Source organism: Pleurodeles waltl, chromosome 1_2, assembly GCF_031143425.1.
Source record: "Pleurodeles waltl isolate 20211129_DDA chromosome 1_2, aPleWal1.hap1.20221129, whole genome shotgun sequence".
NCBI classification, from domain to species: Eukaryota; Metazoa; Chordata; class Amphibia; order Caudata; family Salamandridae; genus Pleurodeles; species Pleurodeles waltl.
In genome coordinates, this window is record NC_090437.1 from 1,165,704,195 (window position 1) to 1,165,720,970 (window position 16,776).

The following is a 16,776-nucleotide window of genomic DNA, read 5'->3' on the forward strand; positions in this document are numbered from 1 at the left end:
GTGTTTCCTTACTTACTCTGAAGTCCTACCTGTACAAAACCAACAACAAAGCAAACAAAATGACTAATAACAAAGGTACGAAAATAAGTTTTGACTAAAGTAAATCAATCAATCAAGTCAATCAATCAAAAAAATGTATAAAGCGCGCTACTCACCCGTGAGGGTCTCAAGGCGCTTGGGGGGGCAGGAGGGTCACTGTTCGAACATCCATGTTTTGAGGCTCTTTCTGAAGAGCAGGAGGTCTTTGGTTTTGCAGAGGTTGGTGGGGAGGGAGTTCCAGGTTTTGGGGGCGAGGTAGGAGAAGGACCTGCCTCCTGTGGTGGTGTGTTGGAATGCGGGGTCTGTGGCTAGGGCGTGGTTGGCTGATCGGAGGTTGTGAGTGGGAGTGTGGTAGTTTACTCTTTCGTTGAGGTATGTCGGGCCGGTGTTGTGGAGGGATTTGTGTGCGTGGATGAGGATCTTGAATGTGATTCTCTTGTTTATAGGGAGTGTTAGACTTTTCATCCTTGGCGTGGTCTCCCTTAACTTTTTGCCTCTGTTCCCCAGGTTGTTGATGGGTGCTGGACTCTGATTTTATTGTTTTTGTTACTCTGGGCACTTTACCACTGCTAACCAGTGCTAAAGTGCAAGTGCTCCTGTTTAAAATGTGTACGTAATTGGTTCTCCATGATTGGCATATTTGTTTTACTTTTAAGTCCCTAGTAAAGTGCACTAGAGGTGCCCAGGGCCTGTAAATCAAATGTTACTAGTGGGCCTGCAGCACTGGTTGTGCCACCCACACAAATAACCCTGTAATCATGTCTCACACCTGCCACTGCAGTGTCTGTGTGTGTATTTTTACTCTGTAAATTCGACTTGGCAAGTGTACCCACTTGCCAGGCCTAAACCTTTCCTTTTCTTTCATGTAAGGCACCCCTAAGGTAGGCCCTAGGTAGCCCCAAGGGCAGGGTGCAGTGTATGGATAAGGTAGGACATATAGTAGTGTGGTTTATATGTCCTGACCGTGAAATACTGCCAACTTCGTTTTTCACTGTTGCAAGGCCTGTCTCTCTCATAGGATAATATGGGGGGCTACCTTTAAATATGATTAAAGTGTAGATTCCCCTAGAGAGTAGATGGACATGTGGAGTTTGGGGTCCCTGAACTCACAATTAAAAAATACATATTTTAGTAAAGTTGATTTTAAGATTGTGCGTTTGAAAATGCCACTTTTAGAAAGTGAGCATTTTCTTGCTTAAACCATTCTGTGACTCTGCCTTGTTTGTGGATTCCCTGCCTGGGTCAGTTTGACAGTTGGGTTGTTTTTCACTTCGCACTAGACAGTGACACAAAGGGGGCTGGGGTGTAACGTGCATTTCCTGATTAGCCATCTCTGCTAGGAGGGAGGGGTGGAGTGGTCACTCTCATCTGAAAGGACTGTGTCTGCCTCTGACAATGCCGGCTCCGACCCCCTGGTGTGTGTCTGATGCCTTGCCTGGGCAAGGCAGGATTTCACAAGTAGGTGTGAGTCCCCTTTGAAGAAAGGTGACTTCAAAGACTAAAACGGGTATAAGAAGGGCACCCAAATCTACAGACTTTAGAAACACTTCTGGAACCAAGAGGAACCTCTGCCTGGAGAAGAGCTGATAGCTGAGGAAGAAGTGCTGCCCTGCCTGTGACTGTGCTTTGTGGAGCTTTCCTGCAGTGCTGCTTCTGCCAGAGTAAGAGGGCAAAGACTGGACTTTGTGTGCCTTCCATCTTGTGAAGAAATCTCCAAGGGCTTGATTTAGAGCTTGCCTCCTGTTGTTTGAAGTCTCAGGGACAGCAAAGACTTCTCTCTGCCAGCACCTGGAGTCTCTGGAGAGACTCCTGCTCTGACAAGTGGTGCCCTATCCAGTCCCTGGGCCCTTGAAAGGAAAGCTGGTGTAATCCAAGGAAATCGACTTCGGACGACTTCGGACCGACGGCGCTGCTGAATCCGGTAACGCCGACTGCACCTGACGCCGTGACCTTCGCTGGAACGTGACGCTCTTCGCAGGCCCGACGCCGCAGCAGCCCCGCTGAAGTCCGCGACTCCGTGGAAGTCGCCGCACCTCGTCGTGACCAACGCCGCTCGAAGTGCACGGATTCAACGTTTCGCACAGACGCCGCGATTCCCGACTTCGCGCATCGGCTTGTTTTCACCCTTCACCAAAGGTACTGTACTTGGGGGTCTACACGACTCCGTGTCCGGCGCCGCTGGTGTCGGCTTGTTGGGAACGACTCCGTCACGATGCCGTGTTAACATCTCATTGAAGCATTTTTGTTTCTAAGCGCTATTTTTGAGTTTAATCTTTAAAAATTCATAACTTGACTTGTGTATGTTGGATTTTTGTCGTTTTGGTCTTGTTTTGTTTAGATAAATATTTCCTATTTTTCTAAACCGGTGTTGTGTCATTTTGTAGTGTTTTAATTAAGTTACTGTGTGTGTTGGTACAAATACTTTACACCTAGCGCTCTGAAGTTAAGCTTACTGCTCTGCCAAGCTACCAAGGGGGTAAGCAGGGGTTAGCTGAGGGTGATTCTCTTTTACCCTGACTAGAGTGAGGGTCCTTGCTTGAACAGGGGGTAACCTGACTGTCAACCAAAGACCCCATTTCTAACAGGGAGCCAGTGAAGGGTTTTGAGGTGTGGTGGGATTTGTTTGTGGCGGGGGAGGCCAAGGACGAGGCGTGCGGCTGTGTTCTGGATTCTCTGGAGTTTGCGTGTGGTGCCGGCGTAGAGGGTGTTACCGTAGTCTAGTCTGCTGCTGATGAGTGCATGGGTGACTGTCTTCCTGGTCTCTGGGGGAATCCATTTGAAGGATTTTTTTTAGAGTGCGGAGTGTGTGGAAGCAGGAGGAGGTTAGAGCATTGATTTGCTTTGTCATGGAGAGGGAGGGGTCCAGGATGATGCTGAAGTTGCGTGCGTGGTTTGCGGGGGTGGGTGCGAGTCCTAGGGTGGTTGGCCTCCAGGAGTCGTCCCATACGGTTTTGTTGGGGCCGAAGATGATGATCTCGGTTTTGTTGGAGTTAAGCTTGAGGTGGTTAGTTGTCATCCAGTTGGTGGTGTCGAGGAGAGCTGCGTGTAGGTTGGTTTTGGCGGTGGTGGAGTTGCGGGTGTGGGAGAGGATGAGTTAGGTGTCATCTGCGTAGGAGGGGATAGTGATTCCGTGTGATTGGAGGATGTTGGCTAGCGGGATCATGTAAATGTTGAAGAGTGTGGGGCTGAGAGAGGACCCTTGGGGGACTCCCCAGATGATCTTGGTGGTGGTGGAGTGGAAGGGTGGGAGGCGGACTCTCTGGGTCTGGTCAGTGAGGAAGGAGGTGAGCCAGTCTAAGGCTTTGTGGCGAATTTCTATGTTGTGGAGGCGTGTGCAGAGTGTGTGGTGGCAGACAGTGTCAAAGGCTGCGGAGAGGTCTAGGAGGATGAGTGCGATGGTCTTGCCTTTGTCGATTTTGGTCCTAATGTCATCAGTGCATGCGATGAGGGCGGTTTCCGTGCTGTGGTTCTTGCGGAACCCGGATTGTGAGGGGTCAAGAGTGTTGTTTTTTTCGAAGTAGTGGGATAGGCGGGTGTTGACTAGTTTCTCGGCGACCTTGGCGGGGAAAGGGAGGAGGGAGATGGGGCGATAGTTGGAGAGAATCTCTGGGTCGGCTTTGTTTTTTTTTGTTTTTTTAGATCAGCGATTTCCACGTGCTTCCAGGGGTCTGGGTAGGTGGCGGAGTCGAAGGAGGAGTTGATTATGTTGCGGAGTATGGGGGCGATGGTTGGGCTGGCTTTGTTGTAGATGCGATGTGGACAGGGGTCGGAGGGGGATCCGGAGTGGATGGAGTTCATGGTTTTTTCGGTTTCTTCGTGTGTGGTGGGGGGGATCATGAGTGGGGGTTGAGTTGGGTGAGTGAGGGGTGCGTGTGGCGGGTGTGTGTGTGGTATGAAGCTGTTGTGGATGTCCAGGATTTTGTGGTGGAAGTGGTTGGAGAGGGCGTCACATACGGGCTGTGTGTGTGTGAAGGGTCTATGTTGCTAGCTTTGGGTTTGGCTAGTTCACTAATGATGGTGAAGAGTTCTTTGCTGTTTTGAGAGTTGTTGTCAAGGCGTGTCTTGTAGTGGTCTCTTTTGGCAGTGCGTATGAGTTGGTGATGGGTGCGGATGGTGGCTTTGAGGGTGGAGAAGTTGGTTGTAGAGGGTTCTTGTCGCCATATTTTCTCCGCTTGCGGCATTTGCGCTTGGAGTCTTGGAGTTTGGGGGTGAACTATGGGGCATTCTTGGCGATGTGTTTTCTGAGGGGGGCTAGTGTGTCTGCGCAGGTAGTGATCCATTTTGAGAGGTTGTGTGCTCCTGTGTTGGGGTCGTTGGTGTGGGGAGGGAGTTGTGAGCCAGTTGGGAGTTCAGGCGTTCTGTGGGGATCTTGTCCCACATGCGGTAGGGTGTGGTGTGTTGGTGGTGGTGCGTGGGTGGTTTGGCGAAGGAGAAGTGGACGCAGTGGTGGTCAGTCCAGAGGAGTTTGGTGGTGTGGGTGTAGGCTATGTGTTTGCTTGTAAACAAGCAAAAAAGGCACACAGTTTTATGCCAGCAAACATGGAACACTAAAAGCACCTCACAAGACAGTAACACTAAGATAGAATAAGTTACTACAAAAAAAAAGCACAGTGGTTGTGAAGCGATAAACACACTAAAATTAATTGGGCAATCCATAAATAACTTAATAAACTGCCTCTCACTTTAAACAACCAGAAAAACATAATTTGACGCCATCAAACATGGAACACTAAAAGCTCCTTACAAAACAAAAACATATATCACTAGTTGGTTAAAAATAACAAACATAACTTAAAAACATAACAAAAGAATACCAGCACAAATTTAAAGTTACTGTAAAGAATAAAACACAACAGACATAAAGCCGCCGCACACAATATGTGAAAATAGACACTTAACGTGGTCCAATTTCAACAATCAGCATTCGTAAAATGAAAGTTTAATAATAGAATTTGATTATTTGCACTGTAGAAAAACAAACGCCAACACAAATCTAGAGTTGGTGTAAAAAATGAAACACAACGGACATAAAGCCGCTGTTGCGCACAATCTGGAAAAAGAAACAAACACTGAACATGGTCCAGTTTGACCGTAGCATTTCCTAATTTTTTCTACAACAGATATGAAGCGGCTGTCACTATGCACAATATGGAAACCAGCTGTGGTGCCAAAACAGAGCAAGAACAACATACCAGAGGCCGAAGCATAGCGAGTGAATGAAAAAAAGAATTCCGGAACAGCAGCACATAAAGACAACAGCCTAAAGATACAGAAGTTAGGCGCTGCTCCATGGGAGGATACAAATGACAACAAGGCAGGACATTGAAGAAGGATTAACCATTAGCGCACAAAGATTTTGAAAAGGATACTGACATAGACAGATGAAAAGCAGTGGGAAGCAATGGGCGGAGTTGAACTTTACAAACCATATACAACAGCTTGTTAAGTAACAGCGCACGCGCTGTCAAGGCTATCCTAAAAATAACACTAGATTAACAGCTAACCTTGGGTCCCTGAGCAGCATGAGGCACATCAATGCCTCATCAAGGGTAGTTGGTGCTATATAGATGCAACTACAATACAATGCAGTGCTATATAGATGCACATACAATACAGTGCAGTACAAAACAATGATAAAAGCCAATAAAGTATACAGTAGCTAAAATAACAAAGAACACCCAGTTGGCTACAATTACCTAACAAAACAAATTAAAACTAGTAAATACAAGCAGTGATCCCAGCCTCCCTAAATGTTACAAAGAAGGGAAATATGTGCAAAAGTAATAGGAAACATGGTTTTGGTGATGTGCTGCCTTCATGGACTGCATATTCAAATTAGTACTGTAGAAATCTTAACATTGACACATGTGGATTTGTACAATCTGCTGATCTTTGTGATAAAATCACAAAGTACAGGGATTTACCCCTCACTCCACATGGTTGAAAGCCATTTTGGTATCTAGTGACAAGGCTAGGCCTCCTTCAGGCAGTCTCTGGTTTGTCACATAAGTGAGCTACACACCTCACCTGGGATACCTGAATACATGATGGTTTGACTCTACATATTCTGGTCACCTGTATCTTTGCTAGTATTTCAGCCTAACATGAATGAACAATATCAGGCCATAACTACAACAGTTCTGCATGATTTTCCCATTTTAGGGAAAAGAGAGATTATACTTGGGAAGCCTGTGGTCCACACCTTTTTAAATGCTGCATAATGAAGAATTAATAAGTCATTTACCATTCCAACAAAGTTTGCCAGAGAGGCCATCTTCCCAGAAAATTTGCAAATGGGGGGTGTTAACCAGGTCCAGAGGTAGCTACAGCTATTTCTTCCATGGAAATTTAACCATTCAGCAAATCCCTGGCTTCCCCCAGATAAAGTGGGCAGCTGCAGTTAATTTACAAACTATTCCTCAGATGCAGGGGCATCAGCATACTCTGAGCTATGCTGTGCATCAGCAGTGTTAATGGGGTGGGATAGAACACTGTTCTCCTTAACACAAGTTGCCATTATGGACATCTGCAATTCACTCTGACATAACTGTGAGGTATACCCACTTTTTCAACATATTAATTGTTCATAGTGTTTCTGTAATAATTTTAATAGTGCCTCTTCTGCCTTGTGAGTAAAACAAATAATTATGGGCAAATCTGGCTGTTTCTAGACTGTGTTGGTGGCAGGGGGAGATCTTTGTATTGCATTGTACAGTTAGTTCTTTGACTGTTTGCTCTAGTTTCACCATTTCAAGCTTAGATTCCTATTTGGCTCTATCCGAATCTCTTCAAGTGACCTTACCTGCTACCCATAATGTCTGTATCAAAATAAACAAGCTTTCTTTTTCTTCTTCATAGGTCTGAATATGAGACCTAAATGTTTTCTTGCCTTGGGGATATCTGTAAGCAGTAGTTGCAACACATCACCCTGCAGATCACCCTGCTGGCAGATGGAAAGGAGGAGTGTGGGGGGGGCAGAATAGTCCAGGCCTAGTTATATTAGTGAATGGTCCACTTTCTAGAAGTTATAATGTGAGACATCTGGTCACATCATAGCGTTCTGCTAGGCCATATTTCATGTTCTATCATTGGAGCCTGGTGTGCAATGCCAAAAACTTATTTCCATTAATGCTTGTTTCTGGAGAGTGCTCTGTGAATATCAATATAGATTGTATCTCTCGTTGAAATTGTCAAATGTTAAAATCTGCTTGTGCGTTCTTCAATAATTCTTTACCTTTTCTATTTTTATGCAGCTCTGCAATGTTGTTGCACATCAGGTTGAAAGTGTAACAATACCACTCACTAGTCATAAATTGATCATCTTTCTTTGGATTTTTTGCAATGTGCTGTAAGAAATTACCTCTTATCATACCATTTACTGTTTCTCCTGAATAGGAAATATTGATTTGCCCTGAAGAAGACTTCCTTTTAATATTGCCCCCAGCAGTGGAGCTCGAAATGCATTAGCAAGTAAAACATGAGAGGAGCATCATCTCACTGGATGGTCATTTTATAAACCCCATTTGAAAAACTGTTTGGGAATTGGGTGCAAGTTTACTAAAAAAAAAAGAACTGCATTGCCATCATTAGGAACAACATTAACTGTATCTCTTACGCTATTGAGGGAGCAATTCTGCGAATCAATATTGTCCAGGATATTTTTAACGAATAATTTATAATACGTGAAATCATAAATGGTGGTTCAATGTTTGTTCAGGTATTTGTTGTACGTAACATAATTTGTGAAGTCTGTACATGTTAAAAAATTGTGGGAATCTATGTAATGCCAAATTTTCACATACAAATGTATTACTTTATGACAAATGCACAAAACTTTATTGCAAAAAGTAATTATTTACATTACATTGACTAAAGTCTTTGTTGAAAGTGAAACAATGTTGATGAATTTATGATCAGTAAGGTGTATTATTGTACTTTTATGAATAATGGATACTTCTAACAGCAGAGTCCTCACCTTTACAGTATCAGACTGTGTCCAGAAGATTTTTCAGCATAGCCCTTGTTTGCCAATAGGTGATGCTGCTCCTCCCCTGAAGTGACGGATGGAGTGACATCTAGGTGTAGAACCTCCATTTCTTTCTGGACACTGTCTCTGCCTTTGGACACAGAGCTGTAATACCTATAGTTTGCACCAACGTGAATACCTCTAAATTGGTGAGCTTTTTAGATGGAAACAATTTCTCAAGATGGCGAGGTTGGAAGGTGGTGAGGAATCTTCGGTTAGAACATCCATCAGAAAGAGTCTTCACAAAGGTATGTAACTCAGTCTTCCAGTGGATACTTCTAGCCACAGATTACTCACATTTAGAATAGATACCAAAGCCATACTTCCCCCGGTGGTGGATCTGTGGAAAGACACAGACTAAGAAGTCCTGCAGGTCCAAAAAGCCAAAATGCTCTTCCTGACTCACCTGACTGTCAAGGCAGTAGTGCTGTGTGAACGTGTGCACCATGTAGTAGCTTGACAAATATCCAGGACGTGGACCAAACCTTTGAGGAAATAAATCAGATCAGGGTATTTGAACAACAACGGCTATTGTAGTAAACCAAATAGGTGGAAAGTGCCCACTGCAAATGCTTGCTAGGCCAAAGACAAAACAAACAATATTACATCTGACAGATAGGCACGCAACTGGTCTGTGTTATGGGTGCCACACCAAGCCACAAACATGTCCCACCATCTGGCGTAAATAGGTTTTATAGAAGGACTCCTGACCACCAGGATGAGATCCACTGCTTTGGAAGGTAGCTCTGATGTAGTGAACCGCCTTCATTTAATCTTCACACTGCGACAGAAGATCCTCCTAATGCTGCAACCCCATTGAAGGACAGATGCTCATGACCAGATGTTTTGGGAAAGACAGCCTCCTGGCCCACGCTGGAGCCATTAAGATAACTTGGGCATGTTTGTTACTGATCTTCTTCAGTAACAAACAGACCCTGTTCTTTACTGATCTTCGTCAGAATGCGGGTAGGAGAGATATCAGTGCAAAGACATACAGGAGTCCTGTGTTCCACTTTAGGAGGAATGTGTCTCTGAACAAGAGCCTTCTTGGAAACTCCAATTTTCAAAAGTATTGACACTACGTTATTGGCACCGATGAAGAGATCAGGCGTGGGTTCTCCTCAATTGCTGGAAGATGTCCTGTGCCACCAGCAGGTTTTGCTGCCATTCATGGTCTGCTAGGTATTGCTAGTTGACCTGGTATTTAAAGGTCCTGGTAGGTGGTGTACAATCAGGGCAATGCCCTGATAATGTAGCCTGTTCCAGAGGCATAGGACTTCCTGACTCAGAGCTGATGACCCCACCTGCTCTGCTTCTTGTAATACCACAGGTCGTTGATGTTGTCTGTGAGGACCTTACTCAGCCTCCCTTTGATGGTCGGCAAGGCGGCTTTCAGTGCTAAGCAAATAGTTGGCATTTCCAGCAAGATAATGAGGAGGCGGGGTCTCAACCGGAGACCAAAGTACCAAACACCTCTTCTAGATGGCCTTCCCACCCCAGTAGTGACACATTGGTCAGCACCGTCCGTTCTGGGTGAGGTAGGAAGAGTGGTTTGCCGCTGGTCCAACTGCAGTCAAGCAGCCACCACTACAGACCTTTTGCCATGTCCTCTGAAACCTGGATGGAATCTGACAGGTTCTCTTGGTGCTGGACCCACTGAGACTTCAGATCCCACTTCAAAGCCCACATGTGCCAATTAGCATGGATGCAGAAGGCCAGTAGGCTAAGAAACCTCAGAGCCATCCTGACATGTGCGATTATATAGAGTATCCACCAGAAAGAGTTTTACAGAAGGTAAGTAACTTGTAAGTAACGTGGATGGTCTCTCCCTTGTGAGCCTTAACCGAGTTCACCACCGTATTGTAATTACACTGGCCACATAGGCTCCCATAGTTCACTATTTACGTCAGTGCACAGCTTGACTAGGATTCCCAGTTTAATTGTTTCCCTAGAGTCTAATTTCTGTGTCTTACTGTAGTCATGAGAGCAGCAAAGAATCTGTTGATGCCAGAATCAAGGTCTCTTACTACAGTTTTAGGGGGATGACACGAGGATCAGGTAGGCTTATTGAGAGCAAGTAATGCGTTCAGAATTCACTGGCTCCCTGTGACACGCACACATCAGCTTCTTGGGGACTTGTATACCATGAGCCTATTTCTCACTGAGTATGTATCTTGAATTGAGCCTCCTGGTCTTCATTTAAATTGGGTTAGCTTTGGCTGCTATCTTTTTGTTTATGTGGTGTGGGGGAATGGGCATACTGGGCCCTCTACTGGGTCATGCAAGGGATGATACTGTAGCTATCCTGGAAGAGTCCTTCAGGTTAGTGTTCCCAAACTCTAGTGTCAAGACTGCCCCTCTGAGATTGTGGATCATCCTGGGAAAGGGATTAGCCCAGGGAGCATTAACAGCAAGTGGCCATCTTGGTTGTGGCCAACCTCTGCTTCCGAAAACTAAGATTTAATCTTCTTTCCCTTTTGTGAATATTCCTGTCCACTCATGGCATGATTTACCTAGCACTTTTGAATGCAAACCAGTATTATTGTTTGCAACAAATTCACAGCCATCATCATTAATAAGAGGTTCTTCTGCTTTACCTGCATAATTCACATAACCAAGAGTTCTTAGCAAGTAAGGTGAATCTTTATTTCTCAGTAACTTAGTGCCTTCCCAAAACACAATACAGTAATAAAAAACATACCAATGTGAAAGCACTGCACTCAGCCTTTCTAATACACAAATTAAAGAAGCAGGTAATCATGAGCTCAGCTGAGACACAATGTAATGCAAAACTCTTATTTAGTAAACAGAAGACAGTTGTGTCCTACTTATTGAAGGTAATTTACCTTCTAACATGCAAAATCATAATTCAGTGCTTCAGTAGAAATCAATGTGTTTGTTTAATACATTTGTTTCTAGGCCTAATAATCTTTTTTCATATGCTATATGTGTAGCACAAATCTAGTGAAAAACAGTGGAGATTTGCGCAGGGTCAAAGGCAAGGTTGTGGTCAAGGAGTGTTTGGAGAGGTAGACTTTTTTCGTGATCCTGATCGTATTGTTACTGCATAGTGGCGTAGTGTTCTTTAAAGAGGTGCAACCAATTATTTCCTATATTGAAGGAATGTTTAACAGAATTTAACAGCGTAGCTCACTAGGTGAACATTATCCCCCATCAAACATTGTAAAATTGCTTCTCTGCATCTTCTCATTCCACATGGTTCCAGACCGGTTTTCACAAAGGTCTATGAGCTCTGTCCAGAATAGGGCATGAGCAGGCTCAGACCCTAATTTAGATGTTAGCGGATGAGTTACTCCGTCACAACCGTGAAGGATTTCCCATCTGCCAAAATATAAATCCCATTATATCCTATAGGATTTATATATTGGCAGACCGGAAATCCGTTACCATTGTGAAAGAGTAACATATCACCCAACATTTAAATGTTCAACAATTTAATGAAAATTAATTATTGCAAGAGTTTGCAATTCTAGCTGTACCTCGCAAGAGGGATAATATAGTACATGCCAAACAAGATTTTAAGTTACTAATTCAGCCTTCATTTATACAAGGCTTGAATACACTAACAGCTCCTAGTGGTATTGCCAGAGAACATCTTGCTTTTCTGATAAGTTCCCTTTGTTCTGGTACCCCTTGTACCTGACATCTGCCTGTTAACCATAGTGTACCTTTTTTTTTACCACTGGCTAACAAATTGTACTAGATGTACCTAAATGACCTGCGTTATGTTACTGGCTCTCTCAACCACTGTGCATTGAAATTGCACATCTTAGGAATACTCAAGGAGTGAGAGGAGTGTGTTTCTCTTAAAAGCTTGGATACACTGGACTTGAAGTAACACAATCATTCTTTGGGTGCATACTGAGAAGAAAATAATTGCCATAATTGTTGCTCCACTGCAATCACTGAATAGCTCTATTTATGGAAGACCTATCATGTAATCTGCACCTACACTGCATAGTTATAATAAATGTTACTTTTGCTCATTTTCTGTATTTCTGTTTTGCGTATTTGCATTTTTTCACTGATCTTTGTAACACGATCTGGAGTCTGGTTCAGACAAAACAAACATAAATAAATAAAGTAAATAACCGTAAATTGTTCTTGTGGACAGAGAAAGGGTAGGCATGGATAACTGGTATACAGACTAATGATGGACAGTGGTGGCCAAGCAACAAAGACTGGTGGCTGAGGAGGTCTGAAAATGTAGGCACTGGGGCAAGGTTGGCAGGATGGCTTGACCCATGGCAGGATGTCTTGAAAACACCAAGGATTATTTGGAGAGGAGGATTAGACATGGTGGTGTGGTCCTAAAGAGTCGGTGATTTTAGCATTATATGAGGGAGATTATATTGCCAAACAAGGAGAATTCAATGAAATCAGTTGAATTTTACAGAAACAACTTCTTGGCGCCAGAATGACAGGCCTGGGGCAAATTGAGAGGATAACAGGGAAGCTTATAGGACTTGCACTGATGAATGACAGTTCTAGAAAGCAGGTGGATTTGACAAGAATGGAAACACAGAGAGGACATGTGGTGAAGTAGAGAGACAGTTGTGGAGTGGCATTACTAAACAGAAGGACACGGGCAAAAGACTCGAGAACAGTAAGAAACTAGGTTAAGAAGAAGACAGATGAAGCTCAGTAAAAGTAAGCAGGAAACAAAAAGGCACAGCAACATCAAGAACTAGATCGCCTACCAAGACACTAGCATAACTATTATTTCTAGGTAGGTGGAAAGTCATAAGACCAACCACAACATAGATACATTCATGTTGCTTAGGTGGATTGTCATTAAATCGGTCCTCCCCACTTATGAAGCACAACCACAGGGAAAACGTATATCCTTGAAGCCACATTACCTACATTTTCTCTTACCTGAGAAAGATCAGTTGACTATACCTGTTCTTCCCTCATTACCACCTAATCATTTTGTTGGGAAACAAACAAAATCTGTAGTCTTCAGCCTGCCGAAGTGACCCTGAAATGGAGAGATCAAGGAATTGTCACTGTGTCATACAACATCTATATCTATGTAATTTTCGTTGATGTTTTAGGCATAACGACTGAGAATGAACAGGAGGTGAAGACCCTATCCAATGAGACTGACTTAGAAAGAGCAGTGAGAAAAGCTGCATTAGTGATGTACTGGAGATTAAATCCAAATAAAAAAAAGAAAGTGCCTGTCTCTGAATTGCTTGAAAATGTTGGACAAGTCAACGCTGAAGGTCAGTATAAAACCATACATTTTTTTCTGTGTTGGACAAGGCATGCAAAAAAGTAACTATTTAAATGCTTTCTCCCATGGAAGTTTATTTTAATGTTAAACTGATTGTTGTGTATTTGTGAAACTTATTTTAGAAATTACTTCTAATCCGTATTTATTAGAGGATGATTCTGGTGAGCTCATTTGAAGTGATCAGAATATAGTCATCTTCCATGCTATCTTTTCATTGGTGAATTTGTTCAAGCTACCAGAAAACTAAAATACATACATATAGGAGTTTAAAGAAATAACACGCCAAGCTACCACATGGGTGCTGACTTATCTAGATATGCTCATGTTAGTTGTATTTGTGATTCTTATATGATTCTGATGATTCCAGGTGCTATTTGGATAGCTCACGTTTTTCCTACAAGACCCCCATACCTTGAGGTTGATCAATATGTTGTCAATTTTTGTTAATTTTCAGAGGTGAATGGTGAGGCTTAAAAGTGCGTTCAAAGACAATTTAAGTTTTCCCCATTTCAGTAGAAAATTATAAAAAGCCGCTATTGTACAGGCTTTTTTTAGTGTGCCATCAGCCATAACAAAACATATCGTAGGAATCACAAAATCAAATGTGCTTGTGTAAATTCCGCCTCCACTGTGATTATCCCTTCTTTCTTGCTGCATGATAAATGGATAAATGAGAAACAGTCCCAAGACTAGTGGAGAACAAAAATATATCGAACTTAGGCAAAATAAAGGCCGCAAAGGTCATACCAGATAACAATTAGTCTGAAAGTTTAAAGCGTGTGACCAGCCTAAGTATATCCTGGAGGCTGACAACTAAATTGAAGGGCTTTAAGGCAATAAATAGTTCTACCGGCAGAATTGGCACTTTATTTACCTATGCCTTCCCAGCAAACTGATGCAGCATACGCATCCACCTTGCCATAATTGACACTTAAGCATGCTCAAGAGAATGGTGGTAGGAGTATAGAAGCTGAGGGCAAGATTCAGGGTTCTCAGTTTTCAGTTTTCAGTTCTTAGGCCCAAAAACACTGGAATACATACAGGTCGGGGTTAACTGGAGTAGCCAGATAACAGTTTTAAGAGGTGTGAATTCTTTGTTATTACTACAGATAGTAATCTTGGTGTGTCATAGATTGACTGCTGGGATGTGAATAGTTGAGGAGTTGGAAAATGCTTATTGGAATGTACTCCTTTTTTTCGTTCTCTGATTACGTACAGAATAAATCTTATTACAGTTTATCAGATTTCTTCCTTTTTTAATTACTACACTGGTGAGTCGTGGCATACTGGCCAAATACCAGAGCAACAGCTTTCTATATGGGGTGTAGATTGTTGACACCAAAGTGTGGAGACTTCAGTGACCTTGTTCTGAGATCTGAATTTTAGATGACTAAGGCCCTGATTTAGAGTTTGGTGGACAGAATACCATTTCTGCCCTACTACAAGCACATTTATCCTGAGGCATTATTAAGGTTGTACTTTACAGTGAGATTTTGTAGACATACAGATGGAAAATTTTGACTCTTGAAAGCGGAGACATTAGATGTGTTTAGGTATAAGGTCCACCAAATAGAATAATGTAATGGGAGAAGTTAATTAATGTCATTGAGAGATACAAAGGGTATTGCTGTAAGAAGGGGGGATTTTTGGAGGGCTATATGACTTCTTAGAGCTTTTTAACAGCCACATTTCAATTTGAGGACATAAATCATGGCAGGACTTTAGAAACAAAATCCAGTTTAAAAATATAAACAGTTTCAAGAAATACTTGGGTTGGCATAGATTTTCTATAAACACCCTCAATAATATAATTGGAGAGCTTGAGCAATCAGAACGTTGTGTTCAAGAGATTAGATGTCACCCAGTTTCAGAAGGAAAAGTAGCGTTAAAACGAACACCTGCACGAATATTTAAGAGCAGCAGAAGGAAATTACTTGCAGTAGATGTAACAGTAAACCTTTAAGTTAGAAATTCCAAAATGTGCGGAGCAGTGGAGACATTTTGCAATAACTGCAAGAAGAAATTGCACTTTGGTAGGATTGGCAAGAGTTCAAATGGCAGTATAGTAAATTTAGTTACTAATGAGGTGTTAAAGATGATGTATTGGGTTCAAACTCTAATGTGCTTTTAGCGGTGGAAGGAGAGACTAAGGATAGTGAAGCTTTTCCTCCTTATGCTGTTATCATTATTGGAAAGGAGTGTTGATTATGCTAGAGCAGGAAACTTTAGCCGACCAATTTGAGACTGGGCGCCTACACAGTACACAGTACATAGGATATAGGATAGATTTGGAAAGTTCTTTTGCCTGAAATGAATTTTCAAAGAAGCACCACCATAGTGAAAGTTCATGTGGCATAGAAGAGTACATGACATGCATTCTAGGTGGGCCACTTCAAGAACAATTGGCAATCTAATTAGATCCCAGTGCAGACCCCACGTATGTGTCTCTCAGTGCTCAGAAGAAAAAGGGAGTGTGGAATCGACAAATTTGGCAATATGCATCAAGAGTCTTAAGTTCATGCATGTGACCGCATGGTATGTTTTTCATAAACAGTTGGGGAAATGTGTAGAGATGAAGCATAAGATAATTTGTAAGGAACCTGTGATTCCTGTGCCTAAGGAAACTTTCTGTATCCTACTGAGATAATCAAAAACTTGTATCATCTCACATAAGCAAAAACTGCATTATAGAACTGATTGAGTCATCCTAGTTCGCTCCTTAAATTTTCCTCAAACCGTTTTGAAAAGCTTCAAAAGTTCCCTTTAGGTAAATCTCCCATCCAGTATCTGAGATGTTATCATACTGGGAGGGCTAGGGGCTGTTTTTTCTACTATGGCTTTAGCAAGTGCATAGCATTAGGTGGAATTGGGCAAAAGGATCCAGGCCTCTAATGGCATTCATGACTGTGTAAAGTACTTTTAATACAGAAGAATGTTGTTTTGGCTGATAAGTTAAGTGCTGCTTAGGTTTTTCAGAATGTCATTGTAAGACAGACTGTTGCACTTCAGGTATGTCTGCATTTCGATACTGCTCTGTCTTGCCCACCTTGTACTCGAGGGAGGCTAAAAGACACTTCTGAGTACATAGGAGGTAAAGGGAATTGGGAAAAAACATAAAACACCCTGTAGTGCCCTCATTTTGGACCTGGTATGGACGTTAAGCCCTGAAGAAAATAAATAGGCAATATTACTACTTATTATCCTGAACTAAACTATATAACATGGTACATTTAACTTTTAAGATTGGTTAACGCTATGCAGCAATGTGTGCTTGTAAATAGAAAATGGTTTACCTGAACTTTATAATGCTAAGTATTAGTTTCAGGTCTAATTCCTCTGCATTTACTGACATATGTATGCAACCTAATCCTTCAACTACCTTAAATAATATTGAGTGCAGTTCACAATATGTTCAGAAAGCCAAATTATATCAAATACATATGTCACGTAG

At 42.5% G+C, this 16,776-nt stretch overlaps 1 protein-coding gene across 5 annotated transcripts in view; it reads left to right on the forward strand.

Moving 5' to 3' along the window:
• Positions 1–16,776, forward strand: part of WFS1 (wolframin ER transmembrane glycoprotein) — a 228,104-nt gene that overhangs the window by 167,579 nt on the left and 43,749 nt on the right. For all 5 annotated transcript variants that reach the window (XM_069203132.1, XM_069203151.1, XM_069203136.1 and 2 more), the window contains one exon: positions 13,144–13,314. In XM_069203132.1, coding sequence (XP_069059233.1) covers positions 13,144–13,314 — 171 coding nt within the window. The remainder of the gene's footprint in view (positions 1–13,143; positions 13,315–16,776) is intronic.